At 43.5% G+C, this 15,361-nt stretch overlaps 1 protein-coding gene across 1 annotated transcript; it reads left to right on the top strand.

The window, feature by feature from the left end:
* Nucleotides 1-743: 743 nt before the first annotated feature.
* On the top strand, nt 744-15,326 carry LOC144894208 (casein kinase II subunit alpha-like; the record flags this gene model as incomplete). Its single annotated transcript, XM_078786307.1, has 3 exons — nt 744-924; nt 9,727-9,804; nt 12,812-15,326. Coding segments are annotated over 3 exons (366 nt in total), but the record flags the coding sequence as incomplete, so codon positions are not given.
* Between the last annotated feature and the right edge of the window lie 35 nt (nt 15,327-15,361).

Below are 15,361 nucleotides of genomic sequence, written 5' to 3'. Positions count from 1 at the left end.
CAAATCTCACACTCTTACGACGTCTCTCTGAAAAGACCGACTGGACAACCTTCCCATCTACTAGTGGACATCTACTAGTGAAACCACTAGTGAAACAACCGAAAAATATTTAAATGCTTTTTCAAGGTGTCATGCCTTTTTATCTATTGGCTTAGCCTGGTGTTAGCTTAGCGGTTAGGGTGCTGGCTTGGGATCCTAGGATCCTGGGTTTGAATCCCGGTTTATCGCTGAATTAACACCAGGGGGGTTGACTCAGCCTGTCATCCTTCCGAGGTCGGCAAATTGAGTACCAGGTCACTGGTAATTCCCTGTGTGTCGCAAGAGGGGACTAACAGGGTTGGCGGCAGGAAGGGCATCCGGCCATAAAACATTGCTTCAAAAAGGGGACCAGGGTGCCCCAAAAAGGCCAACCCCTGCTCTGCGGGGAAAAATGGCCTCTAAAGGTGGTTCATGCCTTTTTATCTATTATCTTTTTTTTTTCAGGAAGCGTTTCTCTTTGGCTTGAATTTGTTTTGCTTGTCCTCGTGCAATAATGTTTCTGTATCCTCACTTGGTTCAGCTAGAAATGCTTTTCATATTATTGCGCAAATTTGTGCATTTGTCATTGGTTTGTTGTTGCTGTTGATACTTCAGTTGACTTGCATATCAGATGAAAGTTTATTTATTTATTTATTTTTTGACTCGTGTTTTTTCCCCTTTTTTCTGGAATCTGGGAGAGTCCAAAGTTGTGATTTTGTTTATTATGTGGTGATAAGGTACATGTGTTTCATCGCAGGCATTCACGGAAGCGCTGGGAGCGCTTTGTACACAGTGAGAATCAACATTTGGTGAGCCCGGAGGCATTGGACTTTCTGGACAAGCTGTTGCGTTATGATCACCAGACCAGACTCCCTCCCCGTGAGGCCATGGAACATGCATACTTCTGTAAGACAACACAGCTCAAACATCCATTGTCTGTAGATGCAGCAATGTACAAATCACTTTTTCTTAAATATGACGTCCACACAGCCTCCTCTTAAATACCACTAAAGGTGGTTACACAGCAATAAGCTCCTGATCTTTTCAAAAAGGCAAACCCGTATGTTTATAAAATATATTTGAGGTTTTGTGCGAGTTTGCAAAGGTAAAATGCAATGCGCTTCAAATGAATGAATATGAAACTCAATTAAAAAACCCTCTTTTTCTATAGTATCTTCTACCGCACTATACTACCAATGGTGAAATGACAAGTCGCTGCTTTCCAGCTGAGAATTGCCCAGATGTTTGGCTGATTTGAACAGATACCTTCTGTACATGGCCTTGGAATGGATTTTGTTGCTTTCTTTCATCACGCCATGTCCAAGACGAATAAAATGTATGGAGTTCATTGAGGAATGTTTATTTGCTGTTAGAGTAGAACCCCCATCATGGTAATGAAGACCCGTGTAATCCTCAAATTCACCATGGGGAATGTTATGAAGTGAAGACTACAGGCCAAACTAACTTAACAAACCATTGAGAATTCCCTTCAGGGAAGAGAATGCCGACATTTTTGGGCAAGATACTAAACTCTGTCATGACATAAAACCTTTAATAATGAGATATCGGGGTGCAAGGCAAGCATCAGTGCGATTTGGAATACCACGCAAGAGAAAAGGACACAGACACGGTGCAAAAATAGGGTGTATTCTGGGCCTAAAAATGTTGAAATGGGATTGGTGGAATGCCACGCCTTGGAGCACATTGTTGAAGTGTGATGGAGGATCTGCGGGATTCTGGGATGCCAGTTACAGGCTTGATAAAACTGAATGATAGACTGAATAAAATAAAATAATATCGTCAATCCCACCTCAAACTTGTAAAAACAATTTTTCCATTTCATTTATTATTTTGCAGGTAGCTCAATCGAGACATGCATTGTGCCCCTGCAGGATTGCAAAAAAGTGAACCAAATCACGATTGAGTAGCTCTCATGGCGCAAAGATTATCATCATTAGCTGTCCTATGACAGGATAAGGCCAATTCGTGAAATCATTGAGTTACAAAAAATAATTCCAAATAGTAGAAGGGGTTAAACAGAATAAGTCACCGATCATTGATTTGGGTTAAAAGGGCGATTCATATTGGTACATTTGTGGGGGTAGGGAAGAAATACCATAATGGAGATAGGAATGTATAGGTTTTAGCTTGGACCTTGGACGTGAAGAAGAACCCAGATGTAATAAGTAGGGAACCTGTCAGGTTAAGTGTTTGCATGTCGCCATAAGGGGCGTGGTTTTTGTGTTAACAAGACAGGGCTTAAGATTAATTCCCGTGTGTAATTGCTTCCTGTGATTTTCCCTTCCGGTTTTACATTCACTTGGTCCCTTAAACCACAACAACCGACATTGCCAATAGAGACTACACTCTGCCCCGACAACTCGTAACGAGAGACCACACCCCGAGAGTCGAGATTGGTCCAGGGGACATGGAGTGGTGTTGACGAAGCTCGGCGATTGGTCAGGGGTGATTTCAGAGGTCGAATGTTTGAGAGAGAAGAAGACGACATCTCCCCTTGCTCGCTCTCTTAGTTATTCGTCGCGTGAGGGAACGGCTGCGTTTTCGTGCCCGGGCACGCTGTGGAGTGATTTTGGAGCCTTTGTGAACTGTTGGCACTATCAAGGAAGAGATTGTCGCAGCCGTCGAAGAGGAGCCAGAAAGCGACGCTTCGTGGGGCTTGTGGCGGTTTAAACGGAGTGGGACTTGACGGAAGAGCGATTCGGCGCCATCTTACTCCCGCCGACGATCGGGCCATTGGCCGAACTGTGGGACCCGTTCCACGGCCACCAGGCATCCCATAGCCCTTTTTGAGGCCGGAGCTGAGTACCGGCCAACGAACGAAGTTTTTTTTTTTTTTTTTTTTTTTTTGTATACAAGATCGAGGCTCGTGAAAGAGCGAACATTAATCACACAGAAAGACAAACAGACACATAAAACAAATAACATCGGGAGCGGTAGACAAGATGGGGAGAGAGGGGGAAGGACACAAACACAACATTTGAGAGCAGGGACCGAGAGACATGGAGACATCGAGAGATCTGTGGGAGGGAGAGGGCTTTGGGGGGAGGCATGTGAAGGGGGGGGGGGGGGTGGGAGAGGTATAAACATATGGACACTGCCAGGACTTCCAGGAAAGAAGTTGGAATTTCAAACAAGGTGGATCTGGGGTGAATTAGTGGGGGTAGAAAAGATCAAGGTTTTGGATGGGGGAAGATAAGAGATGGTGGTGAACAGCTGTTTTAAAGACCTGGAGGGAGGAGTGGTATTGAAGGGAGTGTGGGAGTTTGTTCCAGAGGCGGGAGAAAAGAGGAATGAAAGAGTGAAGGTGAGCAGAGAGCCGAGATTTCGGCAGTTTAACCATCAGAGGGTTGCTGGCAGATCTTGTGCGACCTGTAGGAATATTTGGGGGACAGAGCACAGAGAGAGCTGGGGGAGCAAGGCCGGAGAGGAGTCTGTAGAAGACAGAAAGACCACCTACCTGCCTGCGGTGAGCGAGTGAAAGGCCCTCAGAGATAGCTTCATCGCGGGAGATTCCAATGATTTTGAAAGCTTTGGATTCAACAGCGTGAAGCCGAGCCAGGTGTGAGGCAGGAGCACCAGCCCTTAGGGGAGAACAGTATTCCATTGAGCTGCGGATGAAAGCCTTGTATGTGGTGAGGAGCTCAGGTGTGCCGAGGAAGGACTTCGCACGACGGAGGATGCCCAGTCGGCGACTGGCTTTGGAGGCCAGCTTGGAAATGTGGTTTTCCCAAGAAAGATCATGGCAGATAGTGAGACCCAAAAGCTTGAGCGACAGAACTTCTTGGAGAGGATTGTTGAGAAAGTAGATGGGAGGGTTGTCCAGTCGATCTTTTCGGAGAGACATAGTAAGAGAGTGAGATTTGTCAGGATTGAAAGACATGTTTCACTTGTTTGACCAGTCTGTGATTTTGTCCAGGTCTTCAGAGAGTGAGGAGGCTGCAGACTGCCGATCTGAGGGAAGAGGAATGGAGCGGCAGAGAGTGGAGTCATCAGCAAAGAGATTTGGAGGATTTTCCAGAGAGTCGGAGAGATCATTGATAAAGACCAGAAAAAGCACAGGGCCCAGCACACTGCCTTGGGGAACTCCAGCCTGAACAGGAAGGGGAGATGAGAGAAATCCATTCAGGGCCACACGTTGACTACGACCAGAGAGGAAGTCCGCAAGCCATGCATGGAGATTTCCATGGATACCATAGGAGGAGAGTTTGGTGAGCAGAGCTGGGTGCCAGACCGTATCGAAGGCACGTGATATGTCAAGGGAGACGGCTCTGATTTCCTGTTTGGCATTGAGGACCTCCATCCATTGTTGAGACAGCAGAAGCAGCATGTCCAGAGTAGAGTGACCTGGTCTGAAACCAAATTGATGATCAGAGATCAAGCCATTGGAGAAGAGGAAAGATTTCATATCCGAAGCAATGATGGATTCCATGACTTTGCTGATAATTGGGAGCAGGCTGATTGGTCTGTAGTTGCAAGGATCTGTTTTTGCACCTTTTTTGTGTAAAGCGGTAATGTTAGCTGATTTCCAGGATGCTGGCAGATGACCTTGAGCAAAAGATAGGGTGAAAAGAACAGAGAGAGGGTGAGATAGAGCAGCAGAGCAGGATTTTAGGACCCGTGGGCTGATGCCGTCTGGTCCAGTTGCAGAATCAGAGTCGAGGTTTGAAAAAACTCCTCCACCTTGTCAGGAGAGAAGGACACAGAGTCCAGGAGCAGTTGGGTTCGACTGGGAAAGGTGGGAACAGAGAGAGAAGGGTTTGGGACTAAGGATTTTGAGGCAAACACAGAGTTGAGGCATTCGGCTTTGTCACGTGCGATGTCAACTGTGTGGCCATTTGAGGTAAGGGAGGGGATGGAGGGGGAACAAACACCAGAAACGGATTTGACCAGACGCCACCAGGATTTGGAGGAAGCAGACAGGTTTGAGAGTTCATTCTTGAGTGAGGAGAGATAGTGCTTCCTGGCTCTCCTGAGGGTAGACACACACTTGTTCCGAGCTTGGTGGAAGGAACTGAGATTGCCTTCAGTTGGATTAGCCTTCCAAGAGGCAAAGGCAAGTTGTTTCAGGGCAACTGCCTCACCACAAGATTCAGTGTACCATGGACGGGCAGTTGTTTTCTTTTATCATTCCATTGTTGTGTAATTGTGTCTGATGGAGGATCCTCACCGTAGGAGTTATAGTTTTTACCTCGCATTTCATTTTTATCGTACCGCATTTATTTTCATTAAATTCATTTATTGTGCATTTTATTCTTGTGTCGCGTTTCTTTGTTCTGTCGGTTTCAGATTAGACCCTGTGTGCTCGTACAGGCAAGACCTCAGTTCCTTCCTGTCCAGTGTGTGCCAAAAAAGATTCCGCCAAGTGTTGAACTGCTGCCTTGGAGTTAACCGATCGGCTATCCGTCTGAGGCCGCTGTTCATTGGCCATGGACATGACAATATTAAGACTGTTAATCGTGAATATAATTTTGCTTGTCGATCATTTTCGCAATGCCATTTTCACACAACTCTTTCCAATTGTTACCGCAGCGACAGGATTGCTCCCATGTGGAAATGCTAACTTCACATCTTTTTCAAAGTCATTTGAGATGGTCTTTGTAGCGTAGATATTCATCACCACTATTACGATGGCCAGCAGCAATTTCAGAATAGAAAATGGATTTTTGGCAGTCGGTTGTCGTAACGCAGCTTTGCTAAGGCCAGATGCACGAACATGGGTTTGAAGTTCGAAATGCACCCAACATCTCTAAGATACAAAGTCAGACCAATTTATTTTAAGAATTTTAACGCAAGTGATGTTGCTGCATTGATCCATTTAATGTGGTTGGCATACAGGGGGAAAGTTTCACGTCTTTAGATAAGAGTAGATAAACCTATGGCACAATACACAGCTAAGTTTGTATGCAAATTAATGCCAGCGGAGTGCCACACATGATTCCGCAGATTGCTGAAGCTTGCGGCCGAGATGCGATAACTAATTTCACGATCATTGCTGAGGGTATTTTAAATATTGCTACCAAGATAGACAAGGTTGTTCACCAAATTCAACGCAGCGCCATCAATGGCAAAGGAGTGGGAATTTTGAAATTTTTAAGGAACTATTGGTTGATGTAAAATTTGTTTTATATGGATTAATTGCTTAGCCAAAGTTTGGTCTGAATCCACCCATAGCTTTTTGAGATATCGTGCTATATATCGATTTTAGCAAGATCACTCAATGGTAAAGAATCACTTAAAAATTATAGGAACAGGATTTGAATCTTCACCAAAATTTAATAAATTCTTCCTTGTCACATACCTAACTTCTCCACCAAATTTCAGCCGAATCAATACACAACTTTGAGATATCCCAGTTCAAAGACAGACGAGTGAAAGCACAACTGTTACGGATCCGTCACTTCCACCTTTGTTGCTCTTATATACTTGAAGGATTTTTAGTTTCAGGTAATATTGTTGTTAAGATTGTTGTGTGAAATGGAGACGACTTTAGTAAAACGTGAAAAGAAGTGTTTGTGAAGGAAAAAGGAAGGCACGGAAAACAAACCGGAAGAGAAGGGAGGAGGAAGAGACGGCCATGAGAGAGATGCAGCCGTGAATCGCATCGAGGCTGCGAGCTGACTTTTTCGAGGCTGCGATGGTCGCGAATGAGTTGAGGCTTCCCATGAAAGGGATTGCCCACGACATCGTCCTATATTGCGATTGCAATTAAATCTGCGTCTCCGGTTTTATTACCAAGCGTGAGTTATTGTTGGAGAAAAACCGAGCGCCTCCATTACAGGCTGATGCGCCATTTTGTCCTCGAAGAGACTGTCCACTTAGTGCATCTTGTTTTGTCGTTGGGATTTCCATATCAACCTCATCGTGTTGATTGCCATTTGTTTACCCATCGGCTCAATTCCCATATTGACCTCTCACCTCGTAACTCCTCGTTCTCGTCGTTCTGCACGGCTTCAACCAGCGTGGGGATCTGTGCACGGACTTTGGGGAATGTTACATTCCACTCACGCTTGGCGTGTCGTGAGTTTATTGCTTTGAGAGCATTGGGGAATGATGGTACCATCATATGTGTTGTTCACTTGATGCAAGTGACATTTTCATTGTACTTTCTTTAATAATGTTATTATTGTGTATGTGAGGACATAAGTTGAAGCTGAAGGGAAAGGTGTATGCTGCATGTGTGAGAAGTGCTATGATTTATGGAAGCGAGACATGGGTAATGAACGTAGAGCAGCAACGAAGGTTGGAAAGGGTGGAAATGTGAATGGTTCGACGGATGTGCGGAGTATCGTTGAGAGAGAGGAAGACAAATGATGAATTGCGAAAGATGATGGGAATAGAGCCTGTGATTGATGCTGTGAAGAGGAACAGGTTGAGATGGTTTGGTCATGTGTTGAGGAAGGATGAAAGTGACTGGTTGAGAAGAGTGATGGAAATGAATGTAGAAGGAAGTAGAAGATGGGGAAGACCGAGAAAGACTTGGCTAAAGATGGTGGAAGAAGAAATGCGGGCAAGGTGGTTAACAAGGAGAGATGCAGAAAATAGGGCAAAATGGAGAAGATTGTCATGGGGACCGCAAGGCTAACCCCCGCTCTAGCAGGGAAAATGGCCTTTAAAATGCATGTTGTTGTGTATTGTGTATGTGAGGGTTCTTAATACAATTACCTGTTTGTTCTACAATTGTATTGGTGTGGTTTTACCATGGTTTATTAGAACACTAAAAATAACAAATCTTTCTGCCGCGTTCCCTCTCGAGACTCTGAGGTGCACCGTAACCAGGGTTTGGGGAGGTAATACGTAAAAATAACCTCCATCCACTCTCGGTGGTGGAGGTAAATACCACCATCAATTCGCACATGAATGCAATTCCACTCGGAACATCCTTCCCAAGGAAGTGTTCAAAAAAGCCACAAGGAGAAATGTGAACAATGTTGGCGCTGCGAGCGATGTGAACAAGCCCCGCCTCACACTCATCTCAATCGCGAATGGGGCTGACAGCTTATTGCTCATTTTGATGTGACTATTCATATCATCATGCAGACTACGAATCGGCGAAATTAGATTGCCCGGACAACCAAGTCGACCCAAAATTTCCCACCATAAACATTGATATAGACTATCAAAAGCCTTGGTAAAATGAATAAAAGCAGCAAAGAGAGGAAGATTTTGCTCTCAATATATTTCCTGAATTTGACATTGAGAGAAAATCGCATCAATAGTCGAACGATTCTTGCAAAAATCATACTGCGACTCCCTTAAAATTCTTTCCCTGAAAGAAACAAGACTACTTTGCATAATTTTGGCAAAATCTTTTTTGCAGTGGCCGATAGAAGATGAATTCCACAATACAGTAGTTGCATGGATTTGACTGGTCACCTTTTTAAAAATCCTTATAACATTTGCATTCTTGAAATCCCTTGGTTAAAAACTAATGAACCCAAAAAGCAGAGAAATGATGAAACAGAAAGGTGTGGAAGTGGGCAATTTTCCAACATCCCATTGGGATAGAATCGGGGCCATAGCTCTTGTTTTTCATTTGTTTGATTGCACCATTAATTTCAGAGATTAATGGGGCAGTGTCGAGACTTTCTCGAACAGGACGTTGAGAGATTGAATCCAAAACGCTAATTGAGAAATTATCATTAGCTTTGATAAGATTGGAGAAATGCTCATGCCAGTGATAAAACATTTGAGACTCGTCTGTTAAAACGTCATTATTTTGAGCGAGGCGAGAAGAGCTTGATTTTTTTTAAATTGGACCAACAATATTTTTTATTGCTCAGACAAATTTGTGGCAATTGCCAGAATCAGCTAGTTGTTGGATTTCAATATTGCTTTGTTTTGCTGCCACAGATTGTTTTTGCACAATGAGTGTCGTGCCGAAGATTTTGGTTTTTTTGGTGCCACACGCAAATTATGTGTTGCTGTTCTTGTTGCACGCGTAAGTTATTTGATGCACAAACAAGTTTTTTTTTTTGTTTGTTTTTTTACAAAGGCGTTTTTCTAACAAGTTTTGAATTTCCGAATCTTTTTCATCAAACCGGTCATGATTTCGCCATTTATTCACACCAACACGATTTTGCAGCAACCAGAACCACGTTTTTCAAAATGTCCCAGTTTGATGATGAAATGTCAGTATTGTTTGAAATGTTGATTCACTGATAAATGATCAGAGTTAAGTTTTTAGACAGAAATTATTAGAACATTCTTAATTTAAAAAAAAATTCTGTACATCAAAGTGAAGGTAGAGTATTGTTTTGATCAATTTGATGCTTGGATTGTCCAAGAGGCAATGAAACGTCAAAGGGAGTGGTCGGTGTTCCAGTCCGCATTACTCATGCACATCACACAAGTTACATTTTGGATTAATGGAATAATGTATAGTGTGCTATTGTTTGGACAGAGCATGCTGTCAGGTATCCCTCCTCGTGACCGGCACTCTTAAGTGTTACAAACACTGGTAGCAAATAGATGTTTAAGTTGTGATTGGGGCATGACGAGGTCCTACAAGACATTAAATGGCCGCACACCAAGGCTTGTTTTGCATTGTCTATAAAATACTGTTCCATAACTTTTGCCCTGTTAGTGTATTTTGCTTGCAGTTTTCTCTCTGAGTACAGGTTTATGGTGGTTGAGCTTGAATAGTGTGCACACACTGTGATGGTTGCTGATTATGGCCGTCTACCTCAGATCCTGTGGTGAAGGAGCATGGCAGGAAAGGTTCCATGAGCAGTCTTTTCTCCAATTCATCTCCCAGCACAGTCCCAGGTTACTACCAACACCAACCATGTGACTCAACATTGATCAATTGGTATACATGATATCTAAAGATGGATTCCATAATATCACCGATTGAAGCACACCTGACCCACATGATCAAAGTCGTGCTGTGCGCCAATTTGTCCATTTTGTCACGATGGCTTTCTCGTGCAATATATTTTTCAAAATTGAGTGATTCATGATTCATCATTTGAGTGCCGATTACAGATGGAAAAAGTGATTAATATGTGTCTTGGTTTTTCGGCATGGGAGGGTCTTTGTGTGTTGTGTTTGTGTGTTGTGACGTCTGACATTGTGTACGTAACTTATAACTATTTTTTGGTCCCTCTTTTTTCTGCTTATCCTGAACCTCATTAATGACCCAATCGCGTAGGGCCAAAAACTCATGATCTGAAATGCCGTACTTTATTACCCTGCGCTTGCGAAGCGAAAAGCGGGGTTCAGCGATTGGGTGTGTCCCTACGCATGTCGTATGTGCATGTCTGCATTTTAAAAACTAGGGCATGCCCGTACTATATGTATATCTAAAATTATATCCCCCCCCCCCTCTATTTACATGAAATGGTTTGGTCCAAAGCGAACGGCTTCGGAGTTTGGTAAAGAAATCGCCATAGCGTGCCCAAACGCGCAGGAAAGCGAAAGAATCGCAAATTTAAGGAAATGCCCGTACTTCCGTAAGGAAGAGAAAAGAAATGAAAAGGAAAAACATTCCAAACCGCGAGGGAAAACAACACGGCACGTCGACACAACAACGTGTCCTGTGATTGGCCGTACGTAGCTGCCCCCAAAAAAAAGCTTTCACCGTCCGGCGACTGAATTTAAGGGGAAAAATAAAACGCTCTTCGCTTAAAACAACGCCCTTCGCTCTGACTGAATTGGGACAATGTTTTTATGTTTTTAATTGAATTACTATCCGTAATGGCGCACGCTCTCACGGGAGCTCCGGAAGGTCGTATATCGCAGTTACGATGAATCGCAAATTAGTTTTTATTAGTTTTAAAACATAGTTTAACGCCAACATAGCGCCAACATAGTTTGCAAACGTGAAATAAATGAATACGCTCTCAAATGTGCCGTCCGAGGCAGAGTCTGTTCGCCACGTTCGGCACACGTGATAGCTCGCTGCTCTCTGATTGGTTGAATCGTTTTTTGGACATAGCTCGGTAACTGCTTGTCCGATTAATTTCAAACCTTGAAAAGGCACATCCTCGGGTCCCCAGCAATATACCTGGCAAGTTTCAAGTATATCGGACCGGTAGTTGTCGAGAAACAGCGGTCACAGACAAACATACATACAAACATACAAACATACAAACATACAAACATACAAACATACAAACATACACACAGAGATTGCTGGAATTATAGATAGATGCATATTCTCGGGCACCGTTGGTCCGATTGACACAAAAATTTCACCATCGGAGGGCGTCCGCCTGTACAATTTGTCGTAATTATGATGTCATAGGTCATGTGGTATGGACATGGCCATCTTGGAAAAACGTTGCACCTCTATCTCCGAACCCGCTACATGGAAAAAATTTAAGCTTGGTGCATTGTCAAGTACTCCCCATGGAGAATAAGTGTTGATGATTATGGCATCAGTGCCTTCTTTATGATATCGTAATTTGACAAGTACAACGCTTGATACGATCAGTATGAAAAAAAATTCTCTACAACTGTTGCTTGGTCGAAATTTTCACCATAGGAGCGAGCGCCTCTTCCTTTAGAATTGTTTAATGATTATGATGTCATAGGTCATGTGGTACAGGCACCATCTTTGAAAAAACAAAAAACCGTTGCACCTCTGTCTCCGAAACTGCTCCATGGGAAAAATTTAAACGTGACTCATTGTAAAGAACTCTGCATGGGGAATAAGTGTTGGTAATGATGACGTCATTGGTGCCTTATATGACATCATAATTCGACAAGTACAACACTTTATCTGATCAGTTTGAAATTGATTGAGCGTTAGCTATACAACAATTATATTAGAGAATGTGAATTTATGATGTCATTGGTCTCGTGGTCTGACAGCCATATTGGTTCAAATGAAAAAACCCTTTAAAAAAACCAGAGTTGGCTCACACCAAGTTGACTACGTGGGGTAAGTATTCTATGAATACTATGTCGTTTCCATAATGCATTTCTGTGATTGTATTTCCTTTAATGTAAAGCACACCCCTCTATATAACCTACATTCTGTTGCTCTTGATCATCTTCCATCTTTGCCCGTATTTTGGGAGATTACGGAGACTTTGCTATATTGTCGTGCGTACTGAGCCTAAAATTTGACTTTGCCATCAAAGGACAATTTAATACATTTTGGTCAACGATGTGCATACAATGTTGTCGGGGTTGATTGAAAAAAAATTTAAATCGAGGGTTTTTATTTTTTTATATTTTTTTGGGGATAAATTTACTCGATTGAAGCCAAATTTTAGAGATGGCCTCCATCGACGACCTTTAAAAACGCCCACCAATTATTGCTGATTCTTTAATGAGAAGGGTGTGGGAGGGTTGTAGTATTACTTGTATCACAAATTGGCAAATGGAGCAAATGGAGAACATATTTACCCTCACCAGAGGAGGGGGAAGTATTGTATTTGTATTTGGGTTTGCCTTGTCGACACATAATGTGCTAAAGTCGGCCACAAGCCCCACCTGGTGGTGGCTCAGCCAGTATTGCACGTAATCTTTTTTTCAACCGATCACGTTTATAAAGCACGTACTACAGCAATACGTCCTACATCAATAAAATACGTGTATCTATAAAATACAAGTCTATTTTATACGTCTATAAAATACATACTTTGGGAAAGTGAATGTATACAAAAAAACCGAAACGGTCTGTCCGTCACACCAACATAAACAACCATCTAAATGCATCGTCTGCACACTGCACCAACACAATATATACCATACAAACACCCCATAAAAACAAGTCCTGGTGAAGGTCTGCAATCTAATTGCTTTGTTTTTACCGTTGTGGCAGGGATGAACTCGCCACGTGGCAGTCTGACATCATCTCAGCCCATGCTCCCACCACCCGGGACACCTGTAGCTGCCCCCGTGGCAGCTGCTGCCGGCTCCCAGCCCTGAGAAAAACGGTTCTCCTCCCCGGGGTAGGCATGCTTGGCTGGCCTCACACTCTCCCATGCACTGGGCAACGGGGTCTGGCCTGGACGAGCCGTCCCTTCTCTTCCCCAAGCTTGGCGTTCGATGACAAACATGGCCAAGTGTGGTGTTCCCATCCCAGGCACACTTTTACCTCCCCCCGTCTGTCCCAGTACAAGCATTTCGACCTCGACTTTGCCTTTGTCTAAATGGACCTTCCCGAGCCAGGCATTGCTTTTCCCAGCCTAACGGCCCTGAGCTCCATTTCTCTGACATGGTGACCTTCCTGTCCCAGCCCACAAGTCCTCAATTTAGGATATATCCCTCCCCTTCCCCACCCTCCTCAGCTGCTGTTTACAGTATGAAGGTTTGGGATTTTTCATTTCTTATGGGTCTTGCTTTTTTATAGCATTATGTAAAACATTTGTACAAAACTTGTGGCAGTACAAGTCACTTTGCCGTACCTTTGGCTGGGTTCATTGTAAAGACTGTGTCCCTCTCCCCGAGATTCGGAGCCAAGGCTTGTTGTTCTGCATCCAGGAAGGAAAGAGCGAGTCGAGTGTTTATTGTAGGTTGCCCAGGGTGCAAACGGAGCAGGATACCTATGATGTTGGCAGATGGGAACGACCCCTTCTGCTCACCGTATTGCTCACACCACCCCCCGCCCCCCCCCCCCTTTCCCGCAATTTCCCTTATTCTTTGTTTCTCCCTCTGAGCGTATTGCCTGCCTGGCTGCCCTGCATTACGCGGGCACGCAAGGCAGAGAGACCCAATAAACAAGATTGTGTCCAGTTACCTGTCTTGCTGTTCATTGGGACGTTTAAACGTATTCATCTATTTTGAGTATCATTTGTGGTGACCTGCTAGCATTTGATCGTGTAAACAAATCCTCGTACAAGTTGTTTCACCTTTGATGTGTTGATAAAAAGGGGGGCGGGTGGGGGGCGGGGAAGAAAAAAAAAGGCAGTTTCATTTTTTGTTTGTGCTCTTAAATTGCAAGATTTTTGCTGTTGGAGATTTTCATCTTTCAGATTTGACCCTGAAGGAAGTTTGCAGTTTGAACGGTTACCAAGGGGAATGAGGAACTGCTTCATTGGCTGCACAATGGTGACTGCGTTCACCTGTTTGCGTTGTACACCTGCTCACGTGTTTCCAAAGGGATGGGAAGAGGTGTGTGTGTGTGTGTGTGTGTGTGTGTGTGTGTGTGTGTGTGTGTGTGTGTGTGTGTGTGTGTGTGTGTGTGTGTCTCTGTCTGTGTGTGTGTCTCTGTCTGTCTGTGTCTCTGTCTGTGTGTTGAGGGCCATACTTTTCTCATCTCCACTGCTCATAAAAGGTTGTGTGTGTGTGTGTGTCTGTCTGCATCACCGTGCCAGTTATCCTGCTCGTAGTCATGCAAATGAATAAAAATGATGAGACCGGTTAACTTTTCTACATACGAACCATTTCCAATGTATTTTTCACAATTTATGGATGTGGGAATTTACTGCGTGATTTGTTGACGTCGCACTTTCCCAATGGAATATGAAACGCTGTAGTAACTGCTATCCGTGAGTCTGCACTGGTGCTCAGATCTACTGTAATCTATATACCCCGGCAAGGCTCTGCGTCATGTGCTGTTTTGTTACTACTGCAACCAGTCCGGATGGATTGTGGACATTTTTTATTTTTGTGTGTGGAAGAAATGGGTAAATGGCTTGGAATTTTTTTTGGCAGCTGGTCTTGCGATCAGCTCATAATGATGAATGTCTTGTCGAACAAATAATGATGGTTCGGGGGTGGGTTTAAGGTTAAGGTAACCTCAAAATGAGCAGAGGTGAACTTTGGTGACCAAGGTTTTGTAGTTTTCTATAGAAGAATATTGTCTAGACTTGTGGAGATCAGGATGGAGGGTTATTTTTGTTACGAAATTGGCAGCAGACAGCTCATGTCTAGACATTTTGCTTGAGGCTGGCATGGTCATTTGCAACCACTTTTACACATTGATAATTGCGTGTAAAAAGCTTTGCTCTATTGTTTTTTTTAAATTTTTCTCAGTGTTTTTGTTTAGGGACAAAAATATGTCTGGAGTCTTCACAGCTGTATGTGCACAATGCATATACACGATAGTCCAGGGATATGTTTAGCGGGAGGGCTCTAAGTCTAAGATATATGTGTGTTTGTGTGTGTGGTTTGAATTTAGGATCCGAAGCTGTTCATTTTTGTGAAACTGTTGCCCATGCTACTCCAAGCAGTTTGGAAGCCAAGCTTAAACCACCACGACCATGCATTTTGATACAGAATGAGTACATGAAATATTTAAAAACCGTAATTATCTCGAATTTGAGGTCCTTGCAGCATACCTTGCTTTGGATTTGGACAAAAAGGTTGTAATACAAGTGTTACTTGAAATACTGCATTGTTTGTTGTCCCAGTAATTGCTTTATTTGGA

The sequence above is a fragment of the Myxine glutinosa genome, chromosome 11, assembly GCF_964187855.1.
Source record: "Myxine glutinosa chromosome 11, kmMyxGlut1.1, whole genome shotgun sequence".
Taxonomy (NCBI): Eukaryota; Metazoa; Chordata; class Myxini; order Myxiniformes; family Myxinidae; genus Myxine; species Myxine glutinosa.
This window is presented reverse-complemented; position numbering and strand designations above follow the sequence as displayed.